This window comes from Columba livia, chromosome Z (assembly GCF_036013475.1).
Source record: "Columba livia isolate bColLiv1 breed racing homer chromosome Z, bColLiv1.pat.W.v2, whole genome shotgun sequence".
Lineage (NCBI taxonomy): Eukaryota > Metazoa > Chordata > Aves > Columbiformes > Columbidae > Columba > Columba livia.
The window spans coordinates 29,114,830-29,137,617 of NC_088642.1; the positions used below are offsets into that span (position 1 = coordinate 29,114,830).

General features: G+C 39.3%; 1 protein-coding gene across 2 annotated transcripts; it reads right to left on the bottom strand.

Moving 5' to 3' along the window:
• Positions 1-532: 532 nt before the first annotated feature.
• Positions 533-20,690, bottom strand: DEPDC1B (DEP domain containing 1B). Of its 2 annotated transcripts, none has more exons than XM_065045256.1 (11): positions 20,515-20,690; positions 19,596-19,861; positions 14,611-14,746; positions 12,221-12,348; positions 8,361-8,491; positions 7,263-7,310; positions 6,663-6,803; positions 4,252-4,418; positions 2,670-2,846; positions 1,841-2,022; positions 533-1,511 (listed from the first exon to the last, which is right to left on the bottom strand). In XM_065045256.1, the coding sequence occupies exons 1-11, from the start codon at positions 20,560-20,562 to the stop codon at positions 1,409-1,411; spliced, it is 1,527 nt and encodes a 508-aa protein (XP_064901328.1). In that variant the 5' UTR covers positions 20,563-20,690; the 3' UTR covers positions 533-1,408. The 2 variants fall into 2 exon arrangements, with proteins under 2 accessions (XP_064901328.1, XP_064901327.1); XM_065045255.1 differs by having other exon boundaries at positions 1,837-2,022.
• Positions 20,691-22,788: the final 2,098 nt, after the last annotated feature.

Here is a 22,788-nt window from a genome sequence, read left to right on the forward strand (position 1 = left end):
TAAGAAGTGGCCTCTTCTACTTTTAATATTAACTTAAATATTCCCTTATTGTTTTGCTTAAGAAATAAAGAGTATTGACATGAAGTCCAAGTATAACCAATGTGTGAAAACAGATCATGGAAACACGTACTGTTCAAAATAACATTGCCCAAGAAATATCCTAATCTATTAAACCAACAACCTTGTGACGTACACCTTAAAACTATTGATTAGTTAGGAGGTTAGCAAAGGGAAAATACTGTCAATGTTACATTACAGGATAGTCACTGTGCTGCTTACTATAATGTCAGATAGACATTTTTTGAGATATCAGCTGTCTTCTGCATAGACTACTCTGACATTCAATCAGGTATGAAATGCTGCTCTTTAAATCTCTAACGGTTAACATGAAATCACTACTCTAAGTAAATGTCAGAAAACGCTGGTGCTCTAATAGCTCAAAAGATCTGTTAAAATCAAGTATGTTATATGCACAGTCAAGTTACAGGTACAGTGGATTTCATAATACAAAACAAAGTATTAAAGACATGCATGCTTCAATGTTGCTTTATTATTTGGATTTCATTTCCAGAGGAAATGCAAGGCTTCATTTTTTTCCTGATAAAATACATTCTATTGTCAAGCATCAAATTTTGTACCACACTATGTAGTAAGAACATACACAAAAATATTTTGAATACCAAGTTCCTTAAAAGAATGGGTCTGCACTATAAAAAGTTCATGGAATTTCAATAGTTGACTCAGCTTTAATGCATCATATGAATCAGAAAATTAAGAATAAGTTCGTACAGTTTTCCAAAATAAAGGTGTACACAGTAAAGGTGTACAACAGTAAATCCAGTGTTTCATACTTTTTCAGGCATGTACAGTAAATTAATTCATCAAGCTACATGTGAACAAACACAGCCCAGTTTATACAGTAGACACTCATTTTCAGAGAAAAAAAATGCTATTGATTATTTACCAACAGTACATCACACACAAATACATTTAGACCTTGAAATTACGATCAACTCACGCTACCGTAAGTGTACTTTATCCCCCAGGTAGATTAATCCCCTTGAGTTTGCTGTTTGTTTTTTCTTTTTTTTTTTTCCTTTTTTTTTTTTTTTAATTTTTTGTTTTTATTTTTAAATAACAGACACAAAAAAGAATGATTTACAAAAAAAATACTGCTAGAGGCTCACACTTCTACCACATCAATACTTTCCTCTTCTTTTGACCTTTTCTATCATCTCAGCAGCATCTCCAGTAGTTTTTTTGAGTAACTACGTGCTGCTCAGGCTCCTTTTGCATAAAATCCACTGATAATATACTTTGATTCAGTTCATTGATATCTTTTAAACAACTTACATCCGGAAGCTTCTGGTTCTGTGAAATGGTTGAAAAGGCTTTTTTAAAGCCCACATCAGTATAGGTGGTTTCTGTTTATTTTTTTCTGGAAATAGCACTGCTTCAGTTTCAGGGGTAGGAAATCGTACTCTATACACTTCAGGGTAAGATTTCTGAAACTAGAAAAATACATCCATTTAAATAAAGAATTCAAACTTGTAATATAAAAAAAAAAAAACATTAGAGTGCAACCTCCACCCATGAAATAAGAAAATTATTATTTCTCTAATGGACTTCCTCTACTTTTACGTATTTTATATATAAAATTAAGTTATATTGGTCTCAATTCACCACAGTACCCCTATATTAAATGTTTAAAAAGTTAGAAATCCCCAAGAGTACCTACTATTTTAAATCTCAATATTTGACTAGAAGGCTACATGTTTAAGACTTTATAAAGCTTTTTCAGTTAATATTTAAGAATGTGGAGGAACTTTTATTTACTTGCTTGAGCTGCTTCTTCTTGTCTTTCACAGATATTTCTTTGTTCATTGCGATTTCTTCCAATAAAGCTGCCAGTGGTTCTTGAGAGCCAGTTGCCCTTTGGTATTCAAATTCGTCTGTACTGATTTGATGACAAAATGATGGAGGAGGAAAAGTCCCATCACTATCAGCTCCAGCATATTTTATCTGAAGAAAAAGTAAAAAATGTTTTCTGGAATAAATTTACAAAAACTGGCTTAATCAAATTAACCACCTAAAGTCATTGAGTAGAGAAGATATGGAGTAAATATCCAAAATTCTGCCTCTATCTCCTGCACTGAGTGAGTTCCGGTAAGTCAAAAAATATGAGAGAAAGGAAGCCTGTTTAACTCTTGGAAGAAGTTAAAAGTTATTTTCTCAGTGCAAATTAAAGGAGCAAGAAGTAAAAAACAGATTTGAACAAAACAAAATATGGTCTAAGGAAACCAAAAAAGTTATTAAAAAGCTGAACAAGTAAGGATGACTCAAAAAGAAAATCAGAACATTAATGGAAGTGCTTTTTTACCGTTCACAGTTTTCCTCACTAACACATAGTTTTCCATTCTATGGAGAAGATAGCGCTGACCAAGAGGAAAACACATTTTAGACTTCTTGTCTCTAAACCATTCAAGGTCTGTTTAGTTTCATTTAAATACATAGTTATGGTTGAATATCAGCAGTTAAAATTAATTAGCTCTTCATAAGCTAGCAGAGACAGAACAAAGTCTTTAAGAAATGTCAAACGTTGGAGCAGAAGGGATAAATTTGTTCTTGAAGCACAGAGGCATAGGAGGCTTTTTTCACTAGATACCTACTTGGACTCTCTGGAGACGTACAACATGTTCCTCTATAGAAGATTTTAAGGTGGAAGGAACACTTAAGATCTCTTGATAATTGTCCATGAGAAAAGATACTAGTTTAGCAGCAAGCAGTTCATCCAAGTCCATTTCATCCTTTGAGCAGAGAATACAACGGGAAAATGCCTGAACCATCTGAGATTAAAAAAAAAAAAAAAGGACATAACTATTTATATTTTCTGTTTGGAGGTGGGGAATCAGACTGTATTTAAAATGTGACATTTTAGAAAATTATTTTAACAGCATAATACTTACCTTACTTCCAACACATCAATAGCAATTTAAAAAGTGTACAGTGACGTTATTCAAGTGCACTGCATATGGCTCTTGCCTTACATACATAATCTAATCCTGACTTTAAACTTAGAATGGCTGAACTCCACTTTATTATCAAGACTTCACATGGCTTTTCCAGTTGAAAAGGGCACAACTATTTCAGAAATTAAAAAAAAAATGAACAGGAATTTAATAGAAGTTAACCACCAGAGGGAAAACTTAATACCAATATTTTGAAACCAAACTGAATTTCAAATCCAGCTCACTTCATATAGCCCCATGCTCAAGAATTCAGTCTGTTCACCAGTCACTTTTAACATTGGAAGTACAGCTGGTAATCAAGGTTTTCTGACATGTACCACAGACTACACTGCTGAATTGAAGTGAACATAAAGTATTTGGACTGTAAAGGATTCACTTCTAAAAATAACACTTAGATTACAACATAATTATTTTAATCAAAGAGCATTTACTCTTAATTAAATTATAACCTTAGCCATCAAGAATTTAATTATTTTAATAAAATACTATTCAGAGTTAATTTAAAACTTAATTGCTGTGGAAAAAATTTAGATTATTGAATGCTACTACAGGATTTTTATGGAATGCCTGTACAGCAAAATTTGCTGTTGCCTTTCTTGCAAAAGACTTAAAACTTATCCAAAAGAAATACATGGTTTTAGCCAGTTGGAACTGCTGAGTAGCTTCATAACATGTTGTTTTGAACATCAGTGATAATGTAACAAGTATCCCTACAGAAAGAGCATTAGCAAAAACTAGAGGTTTGTCAAAATCTGATTAAAATTATTTTGAGATTTCTGTAGTTTAGTAACAAAAAAATATTAGTACTGAAAAAAATTGGTAGGATATTTTTAAGTGGATGTGAACAAGTAAATCAAAACACTTAGCTGCATATTTCTAACTAAGACTGAAACAGTGTGTTGCTGTCACACTGTCTGCAGTGATAAAGAACGCCAGAGACCACATCTACTTTATTTTATTTTGTTTTCTCTACTCAACAGTGAAATCAGTGGTGATTTAACTTCAAAAGATAAGGAAACAAAAATTCTAAGCAAATTCTTCATTTGCTTACAACTTGCTAAGAAATCCAAATTTATTCAAATTCAGAGTAGCTTTCTACATAGCTAGAATAGATGAACTGTACTTCAAACAAGCAAAAAGTGTTTTCATTCTCCAGTAAGAATCTTTTAGCTGTGCTACTTCCAAAACCTTGTCTACACCTCTTGCCTTACACCATACATACCAAGGTTCTGGTCCTCACTGATTCAGAAAGAGGTGGCAAATCCTTGTTGCAGCTAATTCTTGCCATCATCCTCACCAACAGCTGTAGTCTCTTCCGATTTTCGGGTGGCAGTAGGAGACAAGATATCTGAAGAGCTTCTATGGCCTTGCTGTGCTTTTGCAGCAGACCTGGTTTATACAAGATCAAGAGATTGGGCAACATTTCTCAATTACATGCTTCCATAACATTTAACATGTCTTAAATCTGTCTCCATAAATTCCTTTCCTACCTATTCAAGACTGCCTTAGAATTCCACTCTCCCAAAAGTCCAGGAAGATATCCCTAGAACTGGACTCACTTCACACAGGGCATTGTGTTTAAGTAGTTACTTCCTTCTGATGCATTGGGAGATATTAATAACTGTAACCGACCATAAAAATTTCAGTTCATGTTTTTTTTTTTTTAATAACACTCAGCTCTAAATACAACCAAGATGTATGCACAGATGTAGCAACCACATAAAAAAGTTAAGTCTGGGGAAACAATCAGAGAACCTAAACAAAACAGGTGCTTATGCATCAATGACAGTGTATAGGAATGTAGCGGGAGAATGGCAAGGAGGTTGGTTAAATGTAAATATGCTCAAGTGAGTTGCAGCTATCTGTAGAAAAAGCAAATACATCACACTAATTGTTTTACTGACCTTGTATGCTTGATGAGTAGAACCTCTGTGTTAGATTACATAGAATCATAGAATGTTAGGGATTGGAAGGGACCTCGAAACATCATCTAGTCCAATCCCCCTGCCGGAGTAGGAACACCTAGATGAGGTTACACAGGAATGTGTCCAGGTGGGTTTTGAATGTCTCCAGAGAAGGAGACTCCACAACCCCCCTGGGCAGCCTGTTCCAGTGTTCTGTCACCCTCACTGAGAAGAAGTTTCTTCTCAAGTTTAAGTGGAACCTCTTATGTTCCAGCTTAAACCCATTACCCCTTGTCCTACCATTGTCACCAAGAAGAGGCTGGCTCCATCTTCGTGAGACTCACCCTTTGTATATTTGTAAACATTAATAAGGTCACCTCTCAATCTCCTCCAAACTAAAGAGACCCAGCTCCCTCAGCCTTTCCTCATAAGGGAAATGCTCCACTCCCTTAATCATCTTTGTTGCCCTACACTGGACTCTCTCCAGCAGTTCCCTGTCCTTCTTGAACTGAGGAGCCCAGAACTGGACACAATATTCCTGTGAGAAACTCTGGGCACCTTATCATCACGCCTGAGATTCCTGCTTTGTTGTGAGAAAGTGCAAGACGCTGCACCTGCTTGAAGCTTTGAAATACAGGCAGGTGCAGGCAGCCCAGTGACCTTCTTACCAGGGCTGAACTGCTGCAGCGCCTGTGTCCCTGCTTGTGTTACCTCTGAATGGGAGCTTAGGTGCTACTTCAGAGACCCCCTGGTAGAGAGGTAACTAAAATAAAACTTGCTCTTTGCAAATGCATTTGTGGCCTCTGGTTCTTCTTGCCACATGTCTGTGTTTGTTTACACAGACAGCTATGACAACACTGACATGTCCCTCACACTTATTTGCCTAAATAGCACTAGAATCAGAACAGAAGAATATCTGTTGTCCAAGAAAAAGAAGTTAAAAAAGGAACAATATTCAGTTTGAAGCAAAACTATCAACTAACAAAGTATAAAAATACAAAATTCCAGAGGTAAAAATGTTATTCTGCATTCTTTTTTCACCTCAACAGCAATGTTTTTCCCACTTAAAGAAGCTCAGAAAAAAAGTGACAGCCTACAAAGCATGCTTACTTTTCAACTCAGTTGTTCTTTTCTGAAATGTAACCATCAAACGTAATAAAATATTTTCACATTTACTGTCTTTCAATGGGCCACCTGTAGCTACAGGATAGGCAAATGTGATATGGTGTGAACCCTTAAAAAGTATACAGTTTACAATTAAACTAGTTTCTTTAAAGCATTAGATTAGTTAATGCCTGTTCTGAATTTAAGTAATGAAGGATTTCAATTTCTTTTAGATGTCATATTGTCAAACAGTCCTTACAGCTCTAATCCTTTTTAATCTAGACATCAGTCAATCAATTTCTAAAAGCTTATGTTAGTTTTTAAGACATTTACGCATTCGTTAAAAAAAAAAGTCTGTTAAAATCTATCTGTTATGTGTGGCAGTGCTAAGCAAAGAACAGAGTCCTTTAAAAATTAAAGACAAGCAATGGAAGATTTTTGGACTAATGTGATCAAAAAGACACAAGTATAAAACTGCCTTGTGTTACAAAATAAATTTAAATATTAAACTGCTCTCTATGTAAAATGGACAGGACAGATCCTAAAGAAATTAGTTGTGATACTATTTGGGTATGGTAAATTAATTCAAAATAATAATTTTTTCATTACATTCCAAACTACTTACCTAACACACTAACAAAAACATCAAAAAAATGAAATGTGAGAAGAGGTTCTTTCATCTGGCCAAAATAGTCCACTATGGTTTTGAAGACATCTCTTTCAAATCCTGAGTATGTAGGCTGCTTCAAATCTGAGCAGCTAGGCCCTACAAAAAAAAAAAAAAAAAAAAAAAAAAAAAAAGGAAAAAACAATACAAATTGAAATTAATTTGCAGCCAGCAACTAGATTGCCATATTTTCCACTCCAGCCAAGACAAATGCAACTTCAAGCAGAAAAAAAACAAACTTCAATTCATTCTTCAAAATATAAATGAATTGTATTGATCTATTGAATAGATTTATTTCCAGCGGGTCTAGTGAAAACACGCAGATGACAAAAAAATAGTAATAGAAGAGTTAAACATAGATATATTTCATTTAAATAAGTTGCACTAACAGGAGAACATATACTGGGCTCATCATTTTGAGCTTCGTTTAAAGCGGTGATGAAAAAAAATATTGACTGTGACTATACATGGGATTTGATGAAGGAATAAAGGCACAGTCAGTTCAATCGATTTTTGAGGGTGGCTGCTTTTTTTCCCCCCCTTCCTGAATTTACTTACAATTTGCTAGACATTTCATCGCTGATAATATCCAGTGAGGTAGTTCTTCTGCATGAGGGAGAAACATAAAAATTAAATGTAGAAAAAACTGAGAAAAATGTTAAATGTAACATAAATGCAAAGCTGGAAACTCAAGAAGTTCCTCCTGTATAGCATATCAACAGAATGCAAAGGCAGGTTATACCTTTATGTGGGATTGAGCTTAAATTACATGCACACTTCAGTACCTTGAGTACTCAACATCAACCAGATATGCTTACTGTTCTTAAAACTCAAGCAGCAAAATGGATCACATCACAAATACTTAACCTGCCCTGCAAAAATCAGCTGAACTAATTCAAGCTACACCTTCTCTAGTGCATTACAGTGAAGTGTTTACTTTGTGCTGAAGATGCTCAAAAGCACTCATACATCAGTTCTGTCATTTCTGCAAGGAGGAAGCTAATATCTTGAGGTGCTCCAATAGTCTTTAAAATAAACATGTATATGCTCTGGAGAAGGTTTCACTCATAAACGAAACAAGGTTCCAATCTCATATTTCACTTCTCTATGAACTTTGTAGAAGACATCATGGCAATAGTTTTGTAAGCCATATATTACAGCAGCAAAGATGCTTTACTTTCTTCCTGATGTCCAACAGTTTTAAACTTGGTACTCGTCAAACACATTGACTGAAAATTCAAAATGGAGAGATTTTAAGCACTTGCCAGTGTACAGTTCGAATATTTCCCAATTTTTAATACATATTTCCCTTATGTAAACACTCATGTTCAGGCAGTTAAGTGCTGGGCTGACAAAACCAGGTTTAAGTATATAGTATCTTTGTCTCTTTATACGAAAAGTTGCTTCCCTTTCACCTTCTTCTTTCAACCCTGCTAAAGTAGAAATATGTCTAAGAGATTAAATATGTAATAAACACTGATTCTTAGTATTGGGATGTCAGAGGACACCAATGACCTACTTTATAAAGGCTTCAGTATAGACATGGTCATACAAGTATGAAGATGCTACATATTGGTATAGATTAGAACAAACGCTTTTTTAATACTAGTAATCTACAGTATGAAGTAGTGAAATGAAAACTTCTAAAATACTCACTTGATTTGTCTTCTAAAGTGACAATCCCTTGCTTATTTACATTGTATGCATTTTGGACTATATGCTTTGAATTCACTAGTTTTGTGTCTAACACTTCATCCAGAGAATCCAAACCCAAGACCTTTTGTAACCTGCAAAAATACATAAAAACATAGTTCATAAACCATCTAATCTGAAAAAGGCAAACATGTAGTCTTCGGATAGCTAAGATTCTGAAAAAAAGATGTCTCAATTTCACAGAATCATAGAATATCTTAAGTTAGAAGGGACCCCTAAGGATCAAGTCCAACTTCCTGCTCCTCACAGGACTACCCAGAACTAAACCATGTGACCAAGGGCATTAACCAGACAACTCTTGAACTCTGACAGGCTTGGTGCCATGACCACTTCCCTGGGAGGCTGTTCTAGTGACTGACCACCCTCTCAGTGAAGAACATTTTCTTAGTGCCCAATCTAAACTTCCTCTGACACAGCTTCATCCCATCTCCTTGTGTCCTGTTCCTGGTCACAAGAGAGATCAGCACCCCCTACTCCACCGCCCCAACATGAGGAAGCTGTAGGCTGTGATGAGGTCACCCCTCAGCCTTCTCTTCTCCAAGGTGAGCAAACCAAGTGACTTCAGCCACTCCTCTTAAGTCTTGCCCTCCAGACATTTCCCTATCCTAGCCCTCCTCTGAACACACTCCAATAGTTTGATGTCCATCTTATATTGAGGTGCCCAAAACTGCATTCAACACTCAAGGTCAATATACCTGTATCATTCAGGTTGGCAATGCTGTGCTTGATGCACCCCAGGACACAGGTGGCCCTTTTGGTTATCAGGGCACACTGTTGGCTCATGTTCAACTTGCTATCAACCCAAATCCCCAGACCTCTTTCCATGGGGTTGCTCTCCAGCCTCTCTTCCCCCAGTTTGTACATACAACCTGGATTATTCCATACCAGGTGCAGAATCCAACACTTTTGTTTAATTTCATATTTTTGGTGTTTACCCATCTCTCTAGTCCCTCCAGATCTCTCCGTAAGGCCTCCTTACACACAAAGGAGTACACACCTCCTCCTAATTTAATATCATCAGCATACTTAAAGCACATTCAATTCCTGCATCCAGATAATTTATAAAAACATTAAAGAGCACAGGCCCTAAAATTGAGCCCTAGGGAACTCCACCGGTGACTGGCCACCAGCATGGTGTAAACCCATTTACTATAACCCTTTGAACCTGACCTGTTAGCCAATTGCTCACTCAGCATATTAATGGACTTCTCTAGCTCTCTGCTGGGCATTCTGTCCACAAGAACACTGTGGGAAACAGTATCAAAAGCTTTGCTAAAATCCCAAAGCACCACATATACTGGTTTCTCTTGGTCAACCAGATGTGTGTTCTTGTAATAAAAGAAAATTAAACCGATTAAGCAGAACTTTCCCCTTATCCCATTGGGCCCATAGATTTATGTGCATGCAGCTGGAGCAGCAAGTCTTGAACAAGTTCAGGGTCAGCTGGCAGCTTATCATCCTCCAGTCACGGTCTTCAAGGACAGGTTTCTATGGGTCCCAGCGCCCCCTATCGATGTGGAAGACAGAGGTGAAGAAGGCGTTAAACCTCCATTTTGTCTGTGTCCCTGGTTTTGGGGTGACTGACTTCTTCACGCAGTTGACCAATGTTATCTTTGATTCTCCTTTTGCTGTTAACAATTTTAAAAGGCCTTTTTGTTTCCTTCACAGTGGTGGCCAGTTTGAACTCTAATTGGGCTTTGGTCACACTAATTTTCTCCCTACAATGGTGAAGAGAATCTCTGCAGTCCTCCCATGTTGCCCATCCTTGCTCCCAATGTCCAGACACTTTCCTTTTCCACCAAAGTTCTAGAAGATTCCTACTCAGCCTACTAGCTTTCTGCACTGCTTGCTTTACTTCCCATGCTTCGGAGTTGCCTGCTTTTGCACTCTCAAGAGACGGCCCTTAAAAAGTGACCAGCATTCATGGACTCCAAAACCTTCAAAAGCAGATTCCCAGGGGGCCTTTACTAACTAGCTCCTTCTGCAGACCAAAATCTGCTCTTACCATTTCCAGGGTTGGATGTTTTGCTGGCAATTTTTCTTCTATTACCAATTATTCGAAACCCAACTACTCTGCAGTTACTGTAACCAAGAAAGGCGCCAATCACCACTTTTCCCAAAAGTCCCTCTGTATTTATTATACAAACAACAAATCTCTGAGAGCACCTTTCCTAGTCAGCTCCCTTAGTACCTACACCAAAAAGTTATCTTCAACATGCTTCAGAAATGTTCTGCACCTGTATCCACTGTATGATACTCCCTGTTGACGTCTAGGAAGTTAAAAATTACACATAAGGACAAGAGTGGTTGATCTAGAGACAGGCCTTGATCCCTTGTAGAATAATTCATTGGTGTCGTCGTTCTGGCTAGGTGGTCAATAGTAGAGTCCCACAACAACATCCACTTTATTTGCTTTCACCTTCATCCTTACCCAGAGGCTCTCAACCATTTAATTGCCATCTGTAAGCACCACACAATCCAGTCCCTCAATTACATACAGCGTCATACCCCTATCTTGCCTGTCCAGCCTAACCGTCGTGAAGAGCCTATAACCATTCATAAAAGCAACCCATCGCAGTACTCACCCCACCATGTTTTGCTTATGCCGATGATGACATAGCTCTGGGATTGGGCCAAAGCTTCTGTTTCCTCCTGTTTATTCCTCATGCGGTGCACATTAGTATAAAGGCATTACAAAGTGCTCCAGTGCAGTCAGAACATTATGCAGCAGCCTGAAGGACCTTGTTAGCACGCTGTCCCTCAAACATTGATGTGCCACCCTCAGAGTTTATCTCTAGTCATGCTGCTTTTATCCCTTTCCCTCTTCAAATCTTGTTTAAAGTTCTTTCAATGAGCCCTGCTAACTCCTGCAAAAAGATTATTTTCTCCCTTTGAGACAGATGTACCCCCTCTGTTGCCAGCAGGCCTGCTGTCACGTAGACCAACCCATGACCAAAAACCCATGGACTCTGCCAGTGACACCAGGCTCAGAGCCAGGTATCAATTGGCTAGATCTTCCTACTTCTTTCCTCATCATTCCTTGCAAGGACAGAGGAGAACACTACTTGTCCTCCCGATCCCTTAACTAGTCAACCCAAGTCCCTGAACTGTCTCTTGATTGCCTTTGGACTTTTTATTACAACTTCATCTCTGCCTACATCCTTGGCTAAGGATCATGCCAGCACTGGAGCTGCTCACCTCAGCATCAAGTTTTTTTACATAGAGATAAGGTGCCAGTTTTAGATAGAAGTGATCACTAGTAAGGCATCAATTGTGCTATAAAAATAGCTAATGTATATATTTTTTTTCCTTCTGCCTAAGTAGTTTAAAGCAGTGCCTTTAGCTTTGCGTAGTATATTCCTTTTGAAAGTAGTAAAGCATATCTGAATATCAAAGCCTTCTGCACTGAATTAACTATTCCATTTCTTATCTCAGATGAAGTATTGTTTCATGGTATCATGGTTCTTCAGAAGTGCTTCTATTTCATAGCAACAAGAAAGAGAAAGACTCAAGAAAAAAGTGAATAACAAGGGAAAGCCCACAAAAAAAAAAAAAAAAAGAGGACTTATGTAACACAACAGCTAAAAGAAAAGTCAAAAGGTATTAAGCACAATAAAGGTTCTTTGCAAACCTTATTTGCTGAATTCGCTAACCAAATAACAAGTGCTGTAGCTAGCTAAGCCACTATGGCTTTGATGGCAGTGATGAAAGGTGAGTGGGTGAAATTACAAGCAATACCAGAGAAGACTATTACCTACTACACAGTTTTGCTCTAACAGCAAATGGCTCACAATCATACTCACTGTGACAAAGTCATGGATTTCCATATCTCTTCTATATTTGTTTGTGTTAGCTCTCTGCGGAACACAAGTTTGCATGCCGGTGTTTCCCCTATAGCTATACTGTGTCGCTTGTACCACATCTCAGAGTTCTGAAATCAGAAAAAACACTCCTGTTTAACTGGTGACTTTTCAAGTATTGAACAGCTTTATAGTAAAACATGGTCCCTACTACAAGTATTTAAAATATTCCTAAATTCTAGTAAAGTGTCCAGGAATCAAGTGAGTGTTTAGGTTTCACAGTTGTGCAGCATCTTTTCTCAGTTACATGACTTGTCCAAAGCTGAAAAATTATGTGTCATCAGAATAGCCATTTAAATTCAGGAGTCGATGACCTCTAGTCCTGTGTTGAGATCCTCACCATGATTAAAATCAATTCAGCTCACTTGTCTTCAACTGCCACTCTAAGATTAAAGAACTTTTGTGGAAAAATTACTGAAGAATTATTAGGTGAGGTATCAAAGACTTATATTCATCCTTATTGAGCATATATTGACCATAACTAAACTTTGCTCATTAGCTGTTTCTGTACATGAAGAAACTAAAAGCAAAGAGCTACAGCTGAAGACACCCATTATATCTAGGCTACCATCATAACAGAATAAAGTAAAACAGAGAATGCAAGAGACTACTATCTTTTACTCAGCCTTCATATCCAAGCTTAATGCTTGAAGATTGTCATCAACGTGTTGACAGTTGGACATAGAATACAGTTTGTGTCAGCAATATATTTTGAAGGCAAAACACCTAATCATTCCCAGTTCTTTGATATACATCACAGAGTAGTCCTAAAGCACCTTAACGGTATACCTTGTGATCACAGTCAAACCACAAAATACACTCCAGGAATGCCTTTAGTTATTCTAAGCACTAAACATCTTGTCATTCCACAACAGTAGACTAGAGCTAGTTTGAAACAAATAGCACCCTCTGAAATTACTATCTAGTCAGTATACATCAGTATTTTGCTACCCAGACACATGCCCATCAACCCACACACAGCTAATAAGGACTCTGATCAATGATGGAGCTATTTAAGGTGTCACCACTTTCCACTGCATGTCTACTTCACCCTTTTAGTGGAACATACACCTTTCTATAAAAGCACCAGCAGAAAGAAGCTTATGCATTTGCCTCATTTACTTCAACTCACAGTACACTGTATTAACCCAAACTGGCAATCAAAGAGATTTTGAGCTATGCCAGACTGTATGCTGTCACACCTGAGTCAGATGTATAAAGGCAGTCTTTTGCTAATTCTTATCAGGCCAGCATACTTGGATGGATATTTAAAGCAGACAGTTGGAGGCTGAGACATGTTAAAACTGCAGCAGATACTTGCTCGGTAACTAAAATACTCTATTCTCTTTACTTGTCTTTGGCATTATCTTTTCTTTATTCCTTCTTAATCTTCTACTTGCTATTGAAGTTCTAAGGACTATGCTTTTTTCTCTTCAGAAGCTTTCTGTACCTGAAAGGTGAACTCAATCTGCACGTGAGTAATTGAATTACAAATAAAGAATAAGCATTCATTCGGGATTTCAAGATGTCCAGCAAAATGGTAGCAGCTACTTTTCCAAAAAGGCTATTGATCACAAAGAAATCCAAGGCTAATGTCCCACACTGAAGAGCACTAATAAAAAGGCCAAAACTACCCGAAGAGTCCCAAGAGTCCACAAAATATGAGAACACTCACATACAAGACACACTGAATGAAGGGTGTAGAACACACAAAACTCCAGAAGCCTAGGCTTTAAGATGTCTAGGTGCCAAGAGCTGACACAATTTTGGTTTATAATAAAAGCAACAGCTTTTTCCACAATTTTACAAGGGCTGGATCAATCCATTTAAGTATGGGGCAGGCTAATTCTCCAAGCTCACAAAGGATAACAATGAAACCAGGACCACTTCTCCTTAGCTACAATATATTCCTTCTGGAAAAGAGAAAGGAAATCACAAACTCAAAGCAGCTGGGAAGGGAGTAGTACTATATGTATTCTGCTAAATGAAGTGTCCGAATAAGAGTTACAGTGTAAATGACAGTAAAGTAAGTAATTTGTCTTGTAGTATAATAAATGCTTTACAAGTATTTGAGCAAACTGGAATGCAAGTGTAGTGGCAAATACAGCCATACTGAACTTAAGAATGCTCATGACATCGTGATTTATAGCAGAAAGAACACTGAGAGCCAAAAGCCCCAGCAAATCATTAAGAACAACTTTTCTTCACATACTTTTAAATTAAAGTACTTTGTATTTAATTTTGTAACTATTTTGTGCCACAGAGTGATTGCTAGTCCAGTCTTGCTTTCCAAATATGCTTACATCCAGGGAAAAGGAAACTCAATGCCTTACCATTGTGACTGATTTCACTGGGATGTGTTCTTGGGAAGTGCCAGCCTTAGGTTCATTCCAGTCTGGAAATTTAATGACTTCCCTTCCACATGAAGGTTTCTTTGGATATGGCTTCAGCGGTGAAGAAGGAGGAAATCTACAATTAGAGAAGATTTTAAAGCCTCTGAACTCCACCCAATTCCATATTTACCAATGCAAAACTGTAGTAAGCCTTCACATGCAAAAATACAACAAATGCCTTGGACATTCACAGTGCAACTTAGTTGCCTGGGGATCAGTGTTAAGTGATGCATAAAACATCCTAAGGTGTCTTGCTTGGCATCCATCTGCTGCTTCAGAGCAGTTCAGGTCCATTGTACCTCTCATGACACAGCTGAGTTTTGGGTGAACATCTGATATCCCAGAGCACCTCAAAGAGCACCACCTGGCTATGCATAGACAACTGATTCAGGTCTTCACTAGAAGACGTTGATTCTGCTGTAAAAGGTGTAGATAGATTTTGCCCATAACAAATACACTGCTAGCATGCATGTCCTAAAGCAAAGCTACAAAACTAAGTCACCTGACTAACTCTTGGATTTAATTAGTGTGCATCGCAAGCATCCACACAAAATTTTGTCCACATTACAATGTTGTCCTGTGTTTACAAGCTTTCTATGTGAAGATCCTATCCTGTAGCTCTTTTCGGGAGTATTTTTTCAGCTTGTTGCGCAGGAAATTAATTCATTTTTCAGAGCATTTCAAGAAGCACCTTGAAGAAATTAGCAGAAATAAACCCTAAGCTAGGCCTTGCAGAGTGATTCTATGAAAACAAGAAAAATGAACTATCCCAGATCACATTCAGCTCAGTCACATCTCCAGCTTGACCTGAATTAAATTACTGCCAAACCTAGGTCAGAGCATGTACAAAGGAATTCATGGCATCACATCAGAAAAACAAATCAGTTTAAAGGCAACACATCATCAGACAGGCCCAGATCAGATCTTATCTACCTGCACTCCTAGGTTATAGATGCTGAGATTCCTTATGCTTCAATAAATTGCTTCAGCCTCCCTCACTGTTTTAATCAGAACGTAAAAGACTGTAATGTCTGTGACTTTGCAACAAGAGCTTGTACACTGCTGGACAGCATGCATTTATATAATACCAGAAAGATTCTCATGCTCAAGGAGTTCTCAAGTTTTCTGTAAAATGTAACCCCATCCACCCAAGGCAGTTCCAACAATTAATTATTTTTTAAATTAGTTTTATATCATAGTTTTGTTAGTTCAGTAGTGTTATACTGCACATGTTATGGTTTTGACCATGCACTGTGAGCCCATTTGGTATATTCCACAACACTCTTCAACAGAATCTCTGCGATACAAGGAGATACCGCTTCCTTTGGACAAACCCTGGGGAGAAGCAATAAACACCTTGCACCAATCCTGAAAAATTTACTCTGCGTTTTAAAAGTAACCCAGATTACATTGTAGATGTTCAGCTGTTGAGTCTTCTCAGCTATTTTTCAGCTGTTTGTTATTTCTTAGATTTTAATATTATAACATCTGCAGCTTTTTTTCCCTTTGCTTTACAGTGTTCCCAACAGCCCACAGTTTCCCCTCCAGTTCTTCACAATTCTTAGCTTTATGTCATTTGCTGCCCTGATTCTCAACTAACCAGTAAATGAATGAGTTCTCACAAGCAGAAAAAGGAGATACATTCCTTTTTCAGGTAGAACAACAGCAAGATTTAGACAGAGACAAGTTTTTGGATGAACAAGAAAAAGCCTGTAATTTTATTACTAACAAAATGTTACCTAAAGCTAGCAACTGAGGAATGTTTCAAGGCTGACATGTCAACATTAGCATGGTTTACAGCCAGCAACTCTAGTTTAAGGAGTTTATACAAGGAGGAAACAGATATCTGTTTGTGTGCTGGTCAATGGATGGAGAAACAGGCCAACTCACACTGGCGTCAATGGTATAACAAGTACCGCAGCTGAATTATTGGAAGCTTATTAGCAACGCAAGCATATTAATGCTTTTGCTTTCAATGCAATTCCTCAGATTCCAGAAAACGTAAAGCCTGACAACTTCCAAAACTGTAACTTCTTGTTTATTATTGTAGACTACACTGAGCTAGTAGGTCAGGCCATACAGACAAATAGTTTTTGCTGTTTTCAGAAACCACACTAGTTCTCACCTTCACATTTAATACTTGCCCAGTACTCACAGACAAAGCAACATTTGGCAACACCTCTTTTGCATACTCTGTGGAATGAACAGGAGCAGACAACTACACTTGCATGCAAAGTTAAAGAATGACACAACTGTGCAACACAGTGTATGGTTACAGTAAATAAACACAGGAATTCATAGAAAGGTATGATGCACACCAAGGTTTCCAGAGTAAGCACTGTCAGCAGAATTAAAAGTGGCTTGTATTTGCCACCTGTTTCAACTCATTGAGGAACATATTAGGGAAGTCCACCAGAGGGAGCCGCTAGGACACTAAATAAATGCATAAAGGCACGCTGGAAAACTATGTTTAGCTCCATGAATAGGTGAAAAGCTTGTTTTAATACTTAAGGCCAAACGCAAAACCATGAGTAGCATAGGCAGTTTATTTATGTGCCAAGCCCAGTGAGAAAAAGCTGGCTTCAATTCAAGATGTGTGAAAGTCATATGCAGTTTTAGTAAAAAAACCTGTTCAATTAGTAACTTAGTTATCTTTTGAATAGAAGGTGGAAGAAGAAGAATGTCACTAGGACAGCTATAACAAAAGACCGCTCCTGTTTGGTGGCAGACCATTAGACAAAGCATGTAGAAAATGAAAAGCACAGAAATATTTCACCCAACCAACTTCCAGAGTCTGCAGCTCAGGAAAAGTCATTGCTGAAAATACAAAGGAGAAAAGGATAAAATAATTTTAATGTGTCATCATGCCAATGCAAAACAAACACAAACACAACAAACCCAAAACAATGAAATATAGCATAATACCAGTGGTTACCAAAATTTTGACAAAGAGGCAATGTCCAGAAAGGAGACAAAGTACTTAACACCTATGGCACCAGTGGAAAAAAAAACAAACACAACTGTGCAGGTAGTGCTGTCCAAAGAACAGACAAAGCAGGACTGGGCTAGGAACATATTAAACCAGTAACACACCTATCACCATGTGTTGTACCAACAACTAACTGTTTTTCCAGCTCAGTTTAAACAATTTAAAAGCCCATGCCATGCTACTCCTTCACATTTAACATTTTCCAGGCCAAAGTCAAGACGCAAGATTCTCTGCAATTCTTGTCTTCCATGCCTGTTTTCTAACATGAACTACTGGATGATTAGGTAAACTACCACAATATCTGCTGTTCTATAGCAGTCATAAGCAGATGGCCAGAGAAGAATTTAAGAACAGGACAAACATGCGTGATATTTCTTCAGCACCCTTTCCCAGTCTCCAGTCATGTTCAGCTCACAGACAGTGTATATTGCTTTGAGATACTTAGCAACAGACTGTCTTGGGTGAACTTCTCAAAAGATCTTCAGATACAAGTCCTTTGATACACTGAATCCTTCGAATTTGAGTCCCAAATTCTAAAATTTAATGTTTTCCTTGATTGTTATAAGGAATTACCCTTTATGGAGCAAAATTTGGAGAGAACATTGATTTTTGTTATCCTCCCCTCCCCCAATTATTTAAAAATTCTTTCATTAAAGCTGGTGGAAACTCCTTTGAATTGTATATATACAAAACATATTATGTAATTATATATATATATAAAATATATTTAACTAATTTGGCTGGGAAGCTGTAGCATTCAGTGTTGTTTCCTTCAGAAGGCAGGCTAAAAATCAGCTACCACTTTTACGGAAAGTTGAATCAGTGCTGGTTAATATGTTACTGGAATTAAACACAAACCCAATCCAATTGAACTTCAGTGGAATAAGTTTAACATAAACCACGGTTCTTTCATAAGAACCTATCTTGACTCAAGTGTGGTTACAACAATGTAAAAGGATTACATCATACATACCTCTTTTAAATTATTCCAAGGCAATAAATGAAATTAGGAGAGTAATGAACAATGGCACTTACAGTATGGGTGTACAGACTAGACAGCAAAAACACTAAGGCACACTCTACAACCAAACTAGTTAAGACCATAGAGCAAAATGAAAATTTGACTTTATCCACATCAAGGGCAAATTCACTATTGCACACATTTTCCCAGGACAATATTAAGAAATTAGGAAAACATCATTAGGAAAACAAAATACCAAATAAAGTATATAATCGTAGATATAGTAAGTAGATACACAGCACTGTTGACCTATTTTCCCTATCACTTTGCATTATTTTCCTCTGTTAACAAGCCACCAGTTGAGAGGCTAAACAGGGATAAGTAAGCAAGCCTCCTTCAGGAGGAGTGAATAAAACTTTGTCTCTTCTAAGTCAATTTCAATCTCCAAACCAAAAAGCGTAGAAAATACCATTAATGACTTTCAATCTCAGAAGGTCTTCCTCTTCTCTAAGAAGGATTAGAAACAGCATCCAAAATAGTCAGGGGGCTGGGAGAGAGGGAGGGCAACTAGAGATGGACGCTCACTTCCATCAGTATCTTCTTGATATGCACTCTCCCAACTCTGACAAACCTGATGTCTACCAACAGTAAACAGAATTCACTACCTTGTAAAAGCTGCAAAAGCTTTCACTATTATTCATAGAACATAATAAAGTAAAAGTACCCTTCAAAAATATTTAAATATGAACATGAAAAACAAAAAATCCCAACACACACACAAAGACCAAGACAAATATTAAATCGTGACAGTTGCCTATCACTAAAAAATATGCAATCTTTAAAAGGAAATTAAGGAAGACACATTAACACCTTCTCAAAGGCATTCTACAAAAACATTTGTACAAACAACATACAAGTTATAACTCCCTGTTTCAAAAAAAAAAAAAACTTTTCAGTCACTGTATAGAGGTTTACCTATATAAATGGCCATCATCTTGAAAGTCTTCTTTGCCCCATCGTCCTTTAATATCTTCAATAACATGATTTTTCAGGAATTTTTTAAGCAGCTTAACCGTTTGATTGCGAGTTACTTCTGGGCCAAAGTTTTGATTAGAGCCAAGCAATTCATGTAAACAGTCCACTGCTTCTGATGCTTTGAAGCACCGCTCGTAGCTTTTGAAGCGACAACGATGCTTCCGTAAAGGCATCTCAGCACGAAAAAGTTCTATTATCTCGTTCCACTGAGGAAGAACAATAAAACAAACCGTTATGGAAGCTCTCCTGCTAGAAGCATTGTAGTTGTACAAAACGAGATCAAAATGCATCCAAACCTGAATGCAAACAGACCTTTTTTTTTTTTTTTTTAATCACTGAAACCTAAAATTGCCGTTTAAATACTTGAGATCCGAGACCAAACACCAGATTTAGGAAGCTGAAAGATCTAGAGTCCCATACCGACTATGGCTCTACAAACACAGCTTTAACTTCGCCCTGGCTTTTAACTTGACAAAACGCTGGACTAAAGCTCCGCGGTACCGGGTCCTGCCGTCGCTCCAGTCACGGGGGGCGCAAAGGTCCAACCGTCCCGCATAGACTCAACGTGGGGAGCACCAACACTCGGGCGGCGGCTGGGGACCGCCCCACCGGTCCCGACGGGAGACCGGCTGCCCGGGGCAGGCCCGGGGCCCGCCCGGGCTGGCGGTCCTTGGCCCTCAAGTCGCAGAGATCCGGACAGCGAGGTAGGCCTAGACGGCCAGACTGCCCCGAGGCAGCCGACCCATACCCTGGAGACCCTCCAAGTCGCCGTCGAGCACAAAGGCCGCACCCGGACGAGATAAGGCTACACAAGCGACAAGAGCAGGGACGGGACACCCCAGCCCCATGGAGCACTCACCAGCCGGGTGGCGCGGTAGGGCCCGGGGCCGACGAGCCGCGACTCCATGGACGCGGCCGGGCCTCCCCGTCTCCACGGAAACCGGCAGCCGCACACACCGCGCCCGCCGACCGTTTGAATCCGAGCCCGAGAGGTGCCGCCTTCGCCTATTGGGTGGCAGCGGCGGCACGTGACGGGCCTGCACCGCCCTTGATTGGCAGCGAAAGCGCGATGGCCCGCCCCTCTCCTCCCCTCCCCCCGCGGCAGGTGGCGCGAAGGGGCGGGGCCCTATCGCCGCCATCGCCCGTGCCCGGGCCGGCCGAGGGCTGCACGTCCTCCCTGCCCTGCTACAGGCCCCGGGGCCGCTGCCCCGCGGTCGGTGCCGCTGACAGGCTTCCACGCGTGCTCACGCTCCTCAGCCGGAGGGCTGGCCGTGGGACGAAGGGCCGGGGCGGGAACTAACGCCGCGGGCCGGCGGACGGGGCACTGGAGGAGAAACTCGACTGCCCCCGGGCAGGCGGAGCGGGAACGGCTCCTTCGGGGCAGCCTACGCGGAAAAGAGCTGTGAAAAAAATCCCGCTGGGCGGTGCGCACAGAGCCTGAAGCAGGAAACGCCGGAGGGAGCGGGAAAGGGCAGTTACGAGGCCCTCAGCCTCCCCGGCGCCCCCTACAGCTCCCTGTCACGTTTGGGGCTCCCAGGACACACACGACTTAACTTGTAAAACGAACATCAACTACGTATTGTTGTTGGTGCTTCCTCAATCAGGAAGTGTGTCCAGGCTAAGGTATAGAAAACAATCAAACCGTGTCAATGAAATATTACGTGGTGAAATGCCACCCTGAATACAGCCTTTTCATTAATTTACCAAGAAAAAAAATAAAGCAAACAAACAAAGCAAACCACAATTTTCAAGGTGAAATTTCTTAGGAGGAGTAGCTGATAATACTGGTGTTTCTCCTCCATTAACTCTAAGAAACACAAAATTTTCAGCCTAATTCCCCTCATTATCAGTAGACATTCACTGTAATATTAATGATTTTGCTGACTGTTGTGCTCCTCTTTTCCGTTATAGCTCAAACATATAACACACATCAGCATGTAAGAAGCACAATTTTAGGTAGTAAAAGAATGTAACTGTACAGATCACATTGTTATTCTCACAGGCTGCAACACAGCAGGGTGTAATAACATTTTGCACTGGTATCATTAGCATAGCTACACTGTATGCAACCTCTTCGGATACATCCATAAAACACACCGAAACAATGCATTCTTTCTCCAAATGCTTAATAACTTAGAGAAACTAAACCAATGTGCAAGAAATCATGTGGCAGGAATCTGAAATGACGCTTGCTGACACCCACTGAATTATTAGCGTCTCTCATTTCTGCTCCTGCTTGTTAGTTCTTAGTCTCAACAAACTGACTCTGGAGGCAGTTGGCTACTGTACAACTGCTGGACTTAAAAGGCTTTCCTGTCTCCTTTTTGTTCAGCACCTGTCCCTGTGCAGAGCTGCTTATTTTTGACAACGTATACTCTCAGTTTCTACTGAAGCCCAAGGGAGTTTGAAGAATCAATTGCAGATCTAGGTCCCAAACCAACAAACAAGTGCCTGGCCCCTCACACCCAGCTGCGTTCTTCCAGGTATTTTGGAGGGGGTGGGATAACTGCAAAATCAGAGAGCAGAACTAGGACCTCCCCACCCCAGCACAGGAGTCACCTGCAAGATTAGAGAGAAATGCCTGCTTCCCTCCAGAAGAAGCAGAGGGTAGTATGCTATAGCTTACACTACAGATGAGCTGTCACAGCCTTCCCCCAAAGCCCTGCATTTCTCAAACATGTTTGAACCTTCAGGCTCAACAAGGCCTAACCGAAGCAAATTGTCCCACTTATTCAGTTCTTAGTTAGAAGTTATTATATAAAAAATAGGCACCATTCAGGCTTTAAAAATAAATCAGTGGCAAATCATTTCTAGCTATTTGTAGAAACAGCAATAGGCCTCTCTCCTTCAGAGATGATCCCCTACTTTGGAAGTCAAGGGCATACATATGGGCTGGAGGCTGGCAGGATTTGAGACTTAAGAGTCAGTGATTGCATTTCCTACTGAAAATGTGTGTGGCTCCTGATCAGCACCCTGTCTGTATTGGATTCTGTGCTAAAGAACCTCTCTGCATGCACTGCAAAAACTCAGCAAGGAGGATTCCAGGATCCAGCATCTAAAATTTATCGGTCGCAATATACATCTCAAGACATCCAAATCCTTTCTGGGATCTAATTTCTATCTGCAATGACAG

Coding starts and splice junctions, on each gene's coding strand:
- DEPDC1B (XM_065045255.1), bottom strand. CDS start 20,562: ATGGAGTCGCGGCTCGTCGGCCCCGGGCCCTACCGCGCCACCCGGCTG. Junction 19,862..20,514: donor CCTACCGCGCCACCCGGCTG/GTGAGTGCTCCA, acceptor GTTCTTCCTCAG/TGGAACGAGATAATAGAACT. Junction 2,847..4,251: donor CAGTGAGGACCAGAACCTTG/GTATGTATGGTG, acceptor TTTTAATCTCAG/ATGGTTCAGGCATTTTCCCG.